Here is a 14,803-nt window from a genome sequence, read left to right as displayed (position 1 = left end):
GTATTCACGTTGCTTCCAGCTACACCTACGTCAGGGGACAGGTATTTGTTTAGTCCATTTAGCCTGGGTTCACCAAAGCTTCCCACTGTGTTACAGCAAAAAAGTGTCCCAGAGCTGACGATCCAGACCAGGATGTGATAAAACTGACTGATACAAAGGAGCTTCTTACTAAAATGTCTTTCACTAAAACGTCTGATGATTTACACCAAATGATGGCAGTTCAAATAGTCTATTGTTCTGTGTATTTTCACATGCACAATTTGAATAGATTTGAAAAACCATATTTGCCCAAGTTTGGGTTTGGGTTTTTTTTTACCCCACTAAAACAATGACATTAAAGTACTGTCTTTTTTCCAAGCTTCCCAAAACATGAAAATCTGGGAAAATCTGGATATGTACAAGAATCAACTCCAGTCATTTTATTTGACAAACCAAAACTAAAAATCCATCCCTTGGATATCTGGCTATATTTTAGCTGTTTCACAGTTCACAAGAAGGACATATAAGAACAGTTTTACTATGATGTCAAAATGTAATGAACATAAAGCCACCTAAAATCAGAGGCATCTCAATATAAGTTTGAAGATCGGAAAGTTGGGATGATTTTGTCCAAAATATGTATTCTATGTGGCAACAGGCATATTAAAGGTAAGATAAACTCCTAGAAGAGGATAAAGAGAACAGAACATGTCAATTGTCACTACTAACATAAAAACAAAGGCACTGAGATTTTTATATAGCTCATATAAACACTATAAATAAAATTAACTCTCTGAGAACTGCTGCTACTCATAATTAATAGTTTATCCTAATACTGAATATTCAGGCTGCCAGTGGACCACCAAGTTTTTCCAGTCTTTTGAGATTACCCTCTTACTCTCTCTGCTGGAAATGTAATGAAAGATTCAGTGTGTCCAAGCAAATACCAAAATTAGTTTTTGGTAGGAAGGCTTGAACACATCGATGCTTCTTTTAAGTCTCTAAAATTGTCTTTCTTAATTATTCATAGATATAATCATAATGATTCTTTTTATTTGACACTATTAATTCATGTATTAATGCCAGGTAGGACTTGGCCATTTTTAAAAGAAGTTCTGCCCATAACAGAATTGTAGTATGTAAACTGTTCTGTATTGTGCAAAGGCATCTTTCAGTTCTTTAATGTCGCTTGGAAATCTGATGCAAATTCACCAATGGATTCAGAGGATTCTGTCCATAATGCTAATTTTTCTCTGATGACTGCAGCATAACTTCTCTCTCAACATCTCCCTCTCCGCCTCACTTGCCCTCCTGCCAGGCTGCACCTCACTTCTCCAGGAGCAAGTCACCAATTCCTGTCTCCAAGCATGTTCTGTGAGACCTCTCAGCATGTTCTAGCATGTGTTCTTTTGTCTACAATCCCAATAATTTTTAAATTTCTAATGAATTTTTATAAACTGCCAGACAGCATCCCTGTTTTGTAGTTGAGGAGATACATACTTAAAATTGCAGTCTGAAAAATTGCTCACAGACTTGCAAGATTATGTCCATTCAAAATGCTTAAATCATGTAGCTCTAAAAAACCCACACACATTTACATAGGGAGGGAGCAAAAAAGCTTCTAAAAGAATCATTTTAGTAAATAGGATGTTCATCACAGAGAAGTAAAAAAAGAATATAAAATATGGAATGCAAATTTAAGACATTAGATCTGTATTTTTTATTTCTTCTGATTTCCTGTATTACAAGGAAAACACCAGTGATCACAAAACCAAGGATAAACATTGCATACTTGCTGCTCTGGTTCATACAGCCTGGTTACACCTAAGAATTCAAAGTATTCTTAATGGCAGTATCTCATAAAGAGGAGAAGAAATTTTTACTCTTAACTCTTTCTAGCCTGATTTTAGCATGAAAATAAAGGTGATGTGAAGAGGGGGGAAATTACACAATTAATTCCATTTAGGGAAGTAAAACTGGTCCAAAAAACAAAGTAGTGATATGGATTGACAGCTGGTCCAGAGGGACAGGGACAAAAGAGAACTAAAGGGGGCAATTTTGAAGCCCTTTATTATCAGGATCACAGGAAACTTCTCAAACCACAGATAAAGGTAGTTCTGCCTGGATCTCTTGCACAGACATCATCAAAAGAGTACATCTCAATAAGACACAAGATGACCTATGACAAACAAAATCAGCAAAGCTGCAATAGTTAATGCTGTCAAGAAGTTTGGGAGGGGTATGAAACCTCGTAGTAAGGAGGCAAAGTTAACCTTAGCCAAAAAAATCAGATCTTTGTGGAAAAAAATTATTCCATGTTTGTTTGCTATGGTATTCTCTCACTTGAGTTTAAAGCAACAGGTAATGACCAAAACTGGACATGAATTCCCACCCAAATATGCTCTAGATCTGACTCAGTCCTGTGTGTGACCCTGTGCTGTCATGTGTTCTGTTATGGAATAACAAGCACACATTTGTTTAAAGTGGGTAGCTGTTGATTAGTATGCTAAATTTTTATCTTTGGAATCAACTGCAAACACAAACCAGTAAGGTTCAATTTTCTGGTTCAGCAACACCCTTTTTATTTATCGTGACTGTTAACTCATGCATAATGCATAAGATGCTGGTTTAGAAAATGCCTGCCTAATTAGATGATGCACTGTGAAGATGGACTCTGAGAAAACTCACAGTGAAGACAGATGATCAGTGTTATCACCACATGCAGTTGCTTCCAGAGGAAATATGTGTTTGTGATCATCACCTAGTTTCCTGCTTTTAATGCTATAGACTGTCAGTAAATTCAAAGAGCACTGAAATACCTGTTCCCTCTGCCTGTTTTCCTAGTGTGCCATATATTTTTGGGAAAGCCATGCATCTACAGGCCTGAGGGTTGGTTTGTGCTCCTGCTTCAGAAACAACACTCAGCATGGATCTGATAAAAAATGAATGGAGTGGAGGCTGTCACAAAAGTCAGGTTTAAGTAATTTCCTCCAAAACAGTAACCTCAGGGAGGAGGCCAGACACTCAGGAAACCTGCAGTAGCTCTTTTCCCTAACAAGACAGAATTTAGAAACTTTCAGGCATAGCAGAGAGTGACTTTATAAGACAGGATGAAGGATCCAGAAAATCTGCAGAGGGATAACATGCTGCAGCAGCAAGATGCTATCAGAAACAATGTTTTGGATCAGCAAATACAATAATGCAATAAATTTGCTGCCCAGATGTTCAGAGAATCCAGAATGATTTATCTGAACTCTAACATGATTCGAATTTTAGACACTGAAGCAAAATGCTACAAATGTATTTATGCCTTCTGCGAATTCTGGAGGTGGTTCCAGAGCTGCCTCCAGCCAGGCAGGGCTGAGCTGTGCCCAGGCACACCACAGGTGTGGGGAGGCAGCAGGGAGCTCTGTGCCTTCCTCCCTACTTCCAGGGGATGCTTGTTTGAAGTCAGCTCACCCTAAAGCACAAACAGCCTATCAGGCTGCAAACCATGATATCCCATGCATGGCCTGATTTTCCAGGTACAGGCAGATGCTAAATCTTTGCATATTGTATGTTTTGATTTCAAATTGTGATGCAGAATCATGGTAAGCAAATCTAAAGCAAATCTAAAGCAAATCTAAAAATGTTGCAACCGTGTCTGTGAAACAAAGGTTAATATAAAATTTATATTTATTCCAAATAGGGAAAGCGTGCTGCAACATTCTTTAACAATATGTGATCATTTCAAAGGTCAAGACAAAGGATTCTACATGACAAGTAGACTCCAGAAGCTGAATAAAAGGGAATTGGTCTGACCATGAAGGGAAGATAGGAAAGGTTAACTTAAGAGAAGTGTAATCGTGGTGCTAGGTAAGGACTTAATGGCAGGTAGACGAGAGTTTGATGTATGAAGATACAAGTTTTTATAATTGGAACAAGGTGGAAGAACTGAATTTTCACTATATTGTGGAATAAGGATCAGCAACATTTTGAAAGGCATCGAAGGGTGAGTACATTTTTTCCTGGGAAAATAATGAGGCAGAATGGATTAAGCAACTAACCAGTGCCATATGATGTGCCAGAAGCAGATCACTCATTCCTCCACAGTGAAAAACTAACACACAAATAGCAAACCTCTGAAGTGCTTTTCATAGTACTGCATTTTCAAAGGATAGACAGTGCAGGGATCTGCTTCTCCACATGCAAATATACAGTCTATGTTTCAGTGCTGCCTATGAAAAATACACCTTAAAAATTATACCCTCCACACACAGTACCTTATATCATGGGTGTCCAAATTATGGCAAATCAACCTGTTTTCCAAAGATGCAGGCTTTTGGCTCAGTTCCTGTCTGACCCTCTCCTTAAAAAGCCAGGACAGAAGTACCCCTCAGAGGAGAGCACTGCGTGAGATGGAAAACAAGCAGTAGGCTGCTGGTCCCTCTCAATCATCCTTACCCCAGTTTATAGACAGGTTCTGAACAGTGGCTTAGAGCTGTGGGTGTTCACGTGACCTTTCCCTCTCCTTTACATGATCTTTCATTCTTCTTTGATGTGTTGTAATAAAACATCATTCATTATGTTTCAAACTGATTTCCAACATAGACATGGAAAGCATTACTATCATTCTTCTTACCTAGCTAATCCCGCATGGAATTTTAAGATGAGCTGATGGCATCTTTTCAATTAATCACACTGAGAAGCAGCAAAAATATTTAGGCAGACTAAACAGAAATCCTTACGAAAAGCATTTAAATGTACATGAAATTTGAGCTGAAAGGACTCTTCAGTTTTGCTCACAAAGTTCAACTGCTGGAGATTGAAGCCAAAGGTTCCAGGTAATACATTGTACATTTATTTTAGCAAATAGTGATTAACTGTGGCCTAATTTACAAAAGCTTAGGCAAAATTTCAGCCACTGGAAAGCTGCAAATTCAGTCTGAATGTCCCAAAAATAGACTCCCTATGGGAATTGACAGAGGAAACACCAATGGGCTGTATAGACAGCTGATATTCCGAGCCTTACGGTCTGTGAATGTACAAAAGGATACTGCTGCCTTAACTGGCTCACATAATGACTACAACCATGAAGTGCTTTGGCTTAGGGTGTCTGTCTGCATGTGAAAAAGTCATCCTAAAATGAGGGCAGTTTCTACATTAAAACCTAATGTCATCAGCCAGTCTTCTAGATATATCTGTGACATTTTTTCCATCTTTTCCACAGACAGTGTAAGCACCAGCATTGTGCAAGTGGCACAAATTCATTCTTTTAGTACTGCAAGTGCTTGAAACAATTCTGATGGCCCACCTAGGAAATACTAGCAGTTTACAAGAATGACAACTGCAACATGAGGACAATATCCAGATGAAATGTACAGAGAGAGAAACACAACCAGATACATTGTTAGGAGACTGGTTAAAAAAAAAAAATAATCAAAATATTTCAGTCAGCCAGTAAAGAATAGGCTGATCATTTTTCTCTAGCATCTCTAGCATCCACACAAAAAGCCTAGCCCTAATCCATGCTCTTCCAAGTGGAATGAAAGGCTCAACATTACTTCTTTTTCATTGTCTGCTTAAAATTTTAGGCTTAGTTGAGCGAATAGCAATGCAGAGGGGTTCAGTGGATTCGAGAGAAACCTTAAAATGTAAAATCCTGCCTCACAGCTACAGTTGCCCATGCTAACTGGGAAAACACTACTCCTTCATCTACTTGTTTGTTTTACTTTTAACCCATATTTTTCCTAATCAGAAAGGGCAGTGTGACAGTCTGGGGAAGCAATTATGTGTACAATCATCAGAAAATAAAACTGCGCTATTGATTTGTGTAGAGCAAAGGACCAAGCCACTTGTTTCACCTGAGACCACTGCTGAAAACTGTACACATTCACCACACAGCCTTCGAAATCTGATCTGCGTACTCCCGAAAACAGAGCTACTTTGTGCATCTCAAAGAAAAACCTTGAAGATAAACGCAGGGCTTCGAAGATTACATTTCTGAGCCTTAATCATTACTGTATTTTGATATAAGGTAAAACCTAACTTTCATTCCCAAATTTCTTTTAACTGCAATCAATTTATTTCTGTTTTAAACTGCTGGAACACCTGAGGAAAAAAGTGGCAATATAATTTTTGTTTCTATGAAGAAATATAGTTCTATAACTGACTACAGGTAAAGACAAGAGAGATTTCTATCACTTCAGTGCTGGATTACTGCAATTTATGCTTAGTGTGGGAATTCATAAAATTTTAATCAATGGGTAATGAGGTAAACTGCACTCTGAACTGTGTTTCCTGTATGCAATACATTGAACCTTTGCTTTGAGATTGGCAGGAGACTTTGCTTAAAGCTAATTCAAATTTTATGTATTTTTTGTGTATTCTACATTCTTAAACTGGAAAATACAGGATTAGAACTGGCTGGAAAGTGTAAATTCATTCCTAAGGAAAAGAAAATGAATTTTTAAATGTCAGCATATAAAGGGGCAGGGATGGTCATGGGGAGAGAGCATTTTCCAAAAGAACAATAATTTTGCAGAGGAATTTACTTACGAGCATCTGAGATCAGGCAAGATCTGTCATTGGCAAAAGCAACCACTCAGGTTTCCTGCCTAAATCCTTTCAGACACTCTCCCTCTCTCACTGTCCCTACTCCTGCTGCAAGTTCTTCCCATAGTTACTGACAGCCCTCTGGTTCCAAGATTTCAATGCTGCAAGAAGAGTTTTTTCCACAGGAAAATAATTTGGAGAGATGGTTCCAAGTCATATCTCTCGCAAATCATCTCTATTGATGCTCAACAACCTTTCTGCTTTCTGACAGCTGGGAAAGCCTTTCATGTAATTCAAGTGTTCATGCACAACATGTTTTTAGTGAATTTATTTTATCAGTGGGTAAATTATTATAACAGAGTAAAGTGTGGGTAATCAATCCTACTAGGTCTGGTTTAGATCGTAGGGGGGTTTAGCAAGACTTCTGGCCATTAACTAAATGGGCATGAAGCAAAGAGTAAGAGGCTGTGTGGAAAAGTTTGTTTCTTGGTGGAGGTGGGGGGGGTGGGTTACAGCCTTTGCAGTGTTTTGAGACAATTCTTGAATCAGAAAGTGCAATAAAGAGGCTGTTGGGGAAAGAAGAGGCAACTGAAGGGCCCTGCCAAGCTCCTGCCTTCCCCTCCTGTCACAGGAGTCTGAGGCAGCTGCTCCCACCTGAGGCACCAGAACCTGTCAGGGGGATTCATGCAGTACCTGAATGACAATAACCACCTACCATTAAACAAGATCAAAGTTGTTCCAGCAATCGAGTCTGATACATCTCACAAAATAGCAAGCTATTGTTCATGATAGAAGAAAATTTCCCCTCTCTCAATTATCTTTGACACTTTTATTAAAACTCTGATTGCTATGGATGCAAGCTTTTTATGCAAGAATTGATATTTATTAAAAACAAATTAATTTGAAGTACTTTTAGAGGTGGTGAGGGAGATTGCTTAGTATATAATAATGGGGCAAATAAGTATCAGTGACATTTTTCAACTGAAAAGTGAAGTTAAGCCAATATTGTACTATCAAGTGACAGCAAAGAATAAAATGCATGGATTTGAAGAATTAACAGCTAGGTTTAGGCTGAAAAATATGGTCATTACAGAAGATTATACTTATCATACAGTCCAATTTTTATCTATCATACGAGTCAATTTTTTCTGATAATATCAACTCTATTTTGTGGTGCAACAAATACTGGTTTAGGCCAGTACTGTTATCCTTGCCTGGGCTCTATGCTGAGCAAACCCCAAGCATATGTTGAATGGGAAGTGTCAATGTTGAGTGTTTTCAGGTCAGTGCGTTGACAGCAATCATTTATTGCAGAGATTACCCATTTAATTCTATCCAGGGCTCTTTATATTTTCCTGATCCATAGACTGACGCAGAATTGTTATTTTTTAATGGAAAAAATTGGGTTTTTTTCCATTTCTAGGAGAGGCATACAGCTGGGTGGTGCACCAATGTTAATTCCCTTTGTCCTGCAGCACTTCCCACCCATCTCTTGCAGACATGCTGTGAGAAGTTTAACTAGAAGTCCCTAAAGCATATGGGGATGTTTAACTCCTCTGAAGGACCAGGGGATCTGGGCTTTTCCAGTGTCTTATCTCCATGTTTGGTACTGACTTTGTGCTTCCGGTACTGACAGCAAGGTTTGCAGTTTTTGTGCTCCTCCAGAGGTGCAGTGAGGAATGACACAAAACTCGGTACCTCTCAGAGAGAAACCCTTTCAATAATCCTACCAAATCGTGCTTTCAAGAAATCCAGAGGGCTTTGAACCCACTCATCTTTCTCTTGTTGTACAAATGGAAGCACCTACACAAACCCACTCAAGGACCACTCAAGAAGTACCTTCTGTGTTTAAAAAACCTGATCCTCATAAATGTTAAAGCACAAGAAGTTGATGTACAAAGTAGGGGAGACATTTTCAGAAAGAAGACTGCTTTCTGAAAGCTACATGGTAAAAATTAGATGAAAAGCTTTTTTTCCTTACTCCTCAGATGGGCAGGGGAGAGAAAACATAATGAAAGGCTCATGGGTTGACATAAGGACAGGGAGAGATCACTCAGCAATTACTGTCATGGACAAAACAGAATCTACTTGAGGAAATTAATTGAATTTACTGCCCATCAAAATCAGAGTAGGATAATGAGAAGATGTAAACTCTGAAACCTTAAAATACTTTTTTCCCATCCCTCCCTTCGTCCTGGGCTCAGCTTTACTCCCTGTTTCTCCACCTCCTCCCACCAGTGGTGCTGGGGGATGGGGAATGGGGGCTGTGGTCAGTTTATCACGTTGTCTATTCCAACCCTTCCTCCTCAGGAGAAGGACTCCTTTCACTTTTTCTCCGCTCCAGCATGGGGCTCCTCCCACAGGACACAGTTCTCCGTGAACATCTCCAACATGAGTCCTTCCCATGGGCTACAGTCCTTCACAAAGTGCTCCAGCATGGTTCCCCCATGGGATCACAAGTCCTGCCAGCAAACATGATCCAGTTTGGGCTCCTCTCCTCATGGGTCTGCAGGTCCTACCAGGAGCCTGCTCCAGCCGTGGAGTAACAGCCTCCTTTTGGCATCCACCTGCTCTAGCGTGGGATCCTTCAGGGGCTGCCAGCAGATCTCTGCTCTACTGTGGACCTCCATGGGCTGCAGGGCAACAGCTGCCTTTCCATGGTCTTCACCATGAGCTGCTGAGGAATCTCTGCTCCAGTTCCTGGAACATCTCCAACCCCTTCTTCTCCACTGACCTTGCTGTCTGCAGAGTTGTTTCTCTCATGTGCTCTCACTCCTCTCTCCAGCTGCTCTTCTGCAGGTTCTGCCCCCATGACTTCTTAAATATGTTATCCCAGGGGTGCTACCACTGTTGCTGAGGAGCTCAGCCTTGGCCAGTGGTGAGTCTGACTTGGAGCCGGTTGGCACGGGCTCCATTAGACATGGGGGAAGCTTCCAGCAGCTTCTCACAGAAGCCAACCCGGTACCCTGCAGCCTGCTACAAAACCTCACCATGCAAATTCAGTGTATTATTATATCCAATGTCTGGACTAATATGGAATAGGGAATTACTGTAATATGTCTGCAGTCCAGGAAGAGGCTGCATTTATTCACTTTTACTGTAATTCCGAACAGTAATAAAATCATGTCCTGAAAATATCACATCAGAGTCACTGCTTTAGTTATTTATTAAGCATATCAGATTTTGACCCAACCCATTAATAAAAGTGCATAAAAGCACAAAGAGATCCTGATATACCCATATAACACACTGATCCCTCTTACCTAAAATAGACTCTTTATTAAAAACTTCTCTACAGTCCGATTCACGAAAAGCCCTCTGTTGCACCAAGTTTTTCATTTACAAACTGATGCTTATTCACCTATGTTAAGCACTTAACTTCACACATACACGGCAAAGGAAGGAGCGGATGACGGCAGAGCGGTCCAAGCCAGCACCAGCCTCTGTTGTCATGGCAACTGGTGCCCGCACAGCCCGGCCCTCGGCTGCCGCTGCTCCCGGTCCTCTGCTGCAAAGGATGGGAAACCGATTTTCCAAAACTTCTCTACGAAAGGTTACCTCCCAAACACCCTATTCTGTGTACTGAGCCTTGACCACAGCCTGGCTACAAATATGGGCCTGATCCATAAAACTTCCCAGAGTTGTCAGCGATCAGAAAACAGTGGAGCAGCAGCATGAGCCAGTCATGTAGCCCCAGAGAACAGAGCAAGAATTATTCATAAACACACAAGAATATTAAGGGCAATTATACAAGATAAACTGTTAGCCAGACAGATTGCTAGACAGTGATAAAATTTTTCCTGTATTCCTCTGGTTTTCTCTATTTATTATACAAAGGACTCAATTCTTCTCCCATAGGTATTTTGCAAATATCTTCACCAGACAGATTTCATTCCTCACAGTCCACTGACTGCAGTTATGTTTGCTGATGCCATGAGCAAGTTTTTCTCCTGAGTGCCTGAAGTGAGTCTCTGTGAAATGTGGATAATGTTTTTCTTTAATATGCTTCAGGAAAAAAAAAGACTTTTCTATAGAAACCGTGAAAAGTAGAAAGAATAAAAAACATATTCTTTTAGCTGATTCTGTGAGTCACATAATGATAAAAATTCAACAAATGTTTTACTAGTTGAGAAACTGAATGAGCCCTGAGCTTTATGCGGCTTTTCAGTTCTGATACAAGAGAACTATTTTTCACTTGGTTGCTACATCATTTAAAAATTAATTGCTTTTATTTGCATTTCAGTAATAATCCCCAGCCAAGACTGCGGTCTTACTGTACTGGTTGCTGGGGGAAAACAGTAAGGAGAGATCCTGTCCTAAGGCTTTTGCAGCCCATGAAATAAATCCTGATTGTAAGGTCTCTCTGACCACAAAGCAATATTGCTTTATCCACTCTGAGCACTTTCAAGTATAATAAAGAAAAAATAATTGAATACAGTAGCTAACTTAGCCAGTGAAAATGGAGAGAAATAGAAATATGATGACTTAAACCCTTCTTTAAAAAAAAAAAAAAAGATTGTTCGTAGTTGATTTTGAGTGGGTTTATAAAGCACTTTTATAGTACTAGTTTCTGGAAAAAAATTGTGCATCCTAAATTACTAGGCTACACATATGCACATATATGTAAATATATATATATCAGCGAGTTATCCCAATGTAACACAGCAGGCTGTGCAAACGTGTTCCAAAATACTTGAAAGTTTTTGTGTGTTTTTTGTTAAACCGCTCATTTCCCTGTGGTTTGCTTGTAACCCATGGTGACCGACCTGGGGACTCGCCTGTACCCGCAGATTCTTACTTCTCCAGAAAGTCATTACTTGTGCTAACACTTCCACTTATCTGAATCAGACCCTCTAAAGAGAAGGCAATTTGTGCTAAGAGTTGCAAGGATCAAGGAACGGTTACCAAGCAGAAATGCAGTCTATTATTTTTCCCAGCTATAGCCTACGCAATAGCTGAATCCTGTGAAAAGTTCTCTGCTCTCATAGCAGTGGATGTTCTTACAAGAAATGGCTCTATTGTAGGGGCTCATTGTCACTCTTTCCTTTTTCCCCCCTACGGAAGCCACTTGCCCTATGAACAGCATGTACACTTATCTTCTACAAGATATCTTTCAATTTTGCCACCTGCAGTGCTTCATGAAGTTATTTAGTACTTTTCTATCCCTCTTCATCTTTATCATTTTATCCTGTTCACCATTACTGAAATCTCACAAGCGTTCTGCAACAAGTTGCAACCATCTCTATTCGAAGCTGTTAGTGACTTCTAGTGATCTAAGTTACTTCTTGTGAACCTAAGACTGTTTATCTTACTTCAGCTATATTATAACAACTAACATTGTCTTAAAAAATGTTCCTGTAAAAAATAGAGATTACAATAAACTTTATTAAAATGGATGTAAAAAATCAAATAGGGAATTTAACAAATATTCTGAGAAAGCATACACTAATCCTGCATACACTACGTTCTTTCCTCCCTGAGTGATTTACTCCTCTTTACATTTTGATGTCCAGTGTCTGTTGTCTTTTCCATTTAAAAGAAATATGTTGACAATCACAGCCACCTCTTACTGCTTTTGTCTTTTTCCCAAAATACTTCCTTCATTTTAGCTTTACTTCTCTCTCTTCACAGGATTTCACCAAATTATTCGAAGTGAAAAATGACAACAACTTCGTCCTCTTTTCCCCATCCTCCTTTGGCTGGTGCCCCCTTCCCTGGTTGCTTCCGTTTCTGTGTCCCAGTTACAGGGTCTTCCTACCTTGAGTTACATCAATGTCATGTCCCATCTCCCCATCACCCCCATCCTGCTCATGTTCCCTCCCTTACTCTTTCCTTTTGTCTCTCAAACTTAGGTGGTTTTCAGTTCTCACAACAAAGGCATGTTTTCAAGTCTTAAACTCATACTTGACCTCCTCATTTGCCCCTCCAATTTCTCCTTCCTCTCCCTTTTCATCTGTGAATTCACGTAACGTGCTGTTTCTATTTCGCTAGAGTACCTCTACTTATTCCTTTTCCTTTCGTATTTCAAACCTTACTCTACTACAGCTCTCCATGAAGTACTTTATGACTTTCAAGGCACTAATTGGGAGCAGTGTGTGTTCCTCAGGTTCCTTAAGTTCTGTGTTGAAGAGCAAATCTTGCCCTTACTTAAGTCCTTCCTTTGCTCCTACTAGTCTGTCCTCTCCTCATTCCCTTCCCTCTAATCTCTTCTTTCTTGTAAAGTGTCTCTTACCTAATCAGTCTCTATTGGACTTGAGTGCTGTCCTCCTATCCTTATTGCTGGTATTCTCATCTCTAAATACAAATTCAATTCTTGCATGTTTCTAGGAAGAATATTTACTGGTCTACCTCTTTATTAACTCCTATTCAATATCAAGTCTTGAACTATCTGGCTTCTGTTGATGATGTTTAGGCACCAATTCAAAGTAAACATGGCTAAGATAATGCTAACTGTGAATACAGAGGTAACACTCCCTCTGTTTAGCCTTCACTGCTGGAGACAAGACTGACATCTGTCATTTGAACTTACTGGCCAGCACTGCCTTGCATATCTTTAAATTCCTCATATAATCTTCTTTAATACGGCATTTCTTAGACTCATTCACCTTCAAATTCTCATAATTTCACATGTGATTACTACAAAGCCTTTCTTTGGCCTTCAGGAGTAAAACAGACCATTTGTGACTTCTCCCTCCCTCTCGTATTCTGGTCAGCAGAGTCGTGACTTCCCTATTCCAGCTGGTCTGTGACGCCCACCTGCACTTCGATAATTTCTTTTTGGTGCTTTGTTGCTTGCTAAAAATGTCTGTAAAGCTACTTCTTTTTCTCTGAAGCTGCCTATAGGCATCTACTACTTTATATGGAAATTATAATCTATCTGGGGCAGTGACCATTTTCATGCTGTGTACAATATGCAGCATGAGGAATTTCTGGACCTAGGCTGAGATTTCTAGACGTTGCTGCAATACATAATAATTCTTAAAACATTTAAAACTCTACATTAGATCAGAGCTCTTCATTCCCTTTCCCGTACCTGTCCCTACTGTAATAACTCAGGTGCACAGCTAAGGATGTAGCATACTGACAAGAACTGGGAAATTCAAACTTGCAGGTCAGCTTCTGTGCAGCCCATTCCTCTGGCCGGTTTTCTGCACATCGGAAGGTATCAGAGGTAGCGTGGAAGAAGGCTGAGCACCATTACCTCTTCCTTAATTCAAACCTATTTCCCAAATCACTTGTTTTGCAGAAGGAAAAGCCATGTGTTCCACGGCAAGACCCTCCAAGACCAAGTTCTCTTCCCTTCCAGTGACGTTGTCCCACAGTTGCCGGGGTTCAATGCTTTCGTTCGTAGCCGAGCACCGCCGTGAGCGGGTCTCCAGCCCCCGAGCAGCTCTGTTGGCGCAGAGCCCGCTCCGCAGGGCAGGCGCTCCGAGCGCTCCGCGGCTTTAGCGCGGACTTGGGCGCCTGCATTTCTCGGCGGGGGCGGAATACGATCCCCTCGCAGCAGATGAAGGGGATGCACACACACGGCTCCGTGCACGCACCCCTGTGTGTGCGGTGTCTGTACGATGCGGTGTCTGTACGATGCGTGTCCCGGCCGCTCCCCGTCCCGCGGTCCCCCCGCACCGCCCGCACTCACCGGGGCGCGGCCCGCTCGGCTCCCGCCCGGGCTCGGCGCCGCCGCCCTCCTGCTGCGGGCTCTCGGAGTCCGTGTTGGTCAGCCAGGTGGACTCGGTCTCCCGCGTCCAGCTCTCATAGTACCGGGGCTCGATGGCGTCGGCCCGGCTGCCCCCGCAGCCCATGGTGAGGCCCCGCTCACGGGCTCAGTCGCAGCCGCCGCCCGGGCACCATCGCCCCGCCGGGCACCGCCGGCCCCGCTCACACCCCCCGCCCCATCCCTGCTCGTCAGGCTCTCCCCGGCTCCGCTCGCCTTTCTACCCCTTCTCTCCGGCTTTATTATCTCCGCTGTCCCCCCTCCCTCCTGGCTGTCCCCTCCCCTTCTCCTCCCGTTACCCCGTTCTTTCCCCTCCCGCTTCTCTCCGCTCTCACATCTCACCGCCTCCCGCCCCGGCCCCGATGTCTCCCCATCCCCGGGTGTGCCCTAGGAGCGGGGATTGCTGCATCTACCGCAGCGCTGGCTCTGCCCCGCCAGGTTCCTCCGGCTGCCCGCGGCCGGGGGCAGACACGCCGCGGGCTGGCAGCGCTCCCTCCTCCCCGGGTTATGGATCTGTACGGGCAGGATTTACTCGCACATGCCAGCGTGCCATAGCTAGCAAGGCACAGCAGCCCT

The 14,803-nt window shown here is 41.9% G+C and overlaps 1 protein-coding gene across 2 annotated transcripts in view; it reads right to left on the bottom strand.

Moving 5' to 3' along the window:
• BAALC (BAALC, MAP3K1 and KLF4 binding) overlaps positions 1-14,361 on the bottom strand; it is a 31,877-nt gene extending 17,516 nt beyond the window's left edge. For both annotated transcript variants that reach the window (XM_027883408.1, XM_027883407.1), the window contains exon 1: positions 14,153-14,361. In XM_027883408.1, the coding sequence (XP_027739209.1) occupies positions 14,153-14,315 (163 nt within the window). In that variant the 5' untranslated portion in view covers positions 14,316-14,361. The remainder of the gene's footprint in view (positions 1-14,152) is intronic.
• Between the last annotated feature and the right edge of the window lie 442 nt (positions 14,362-14,803).

Source organism: Empidonax traillii, unplaced genomic scaffold (genome assembly GCF_003031625.1).
Source record: "Empidonax traillii isolate 1590-97213 ecotype Southwest subspecies unplaced genomic scaffold, ASM303162v1 scaffold126:size1624879, whole genome shotgun sequence".
NCBI classification, from domain to species: domain Eukaryota; kingdom Metazoa; phylum Chordata; class Aves; order Passeriformes; family Tyrannidae; genus Empidonax; species Empidonax traillii.
Note: the sequence above shows the minus strand (reverse complement) of the source record. Positions and strands in the feature narration are given on the sequence as shown.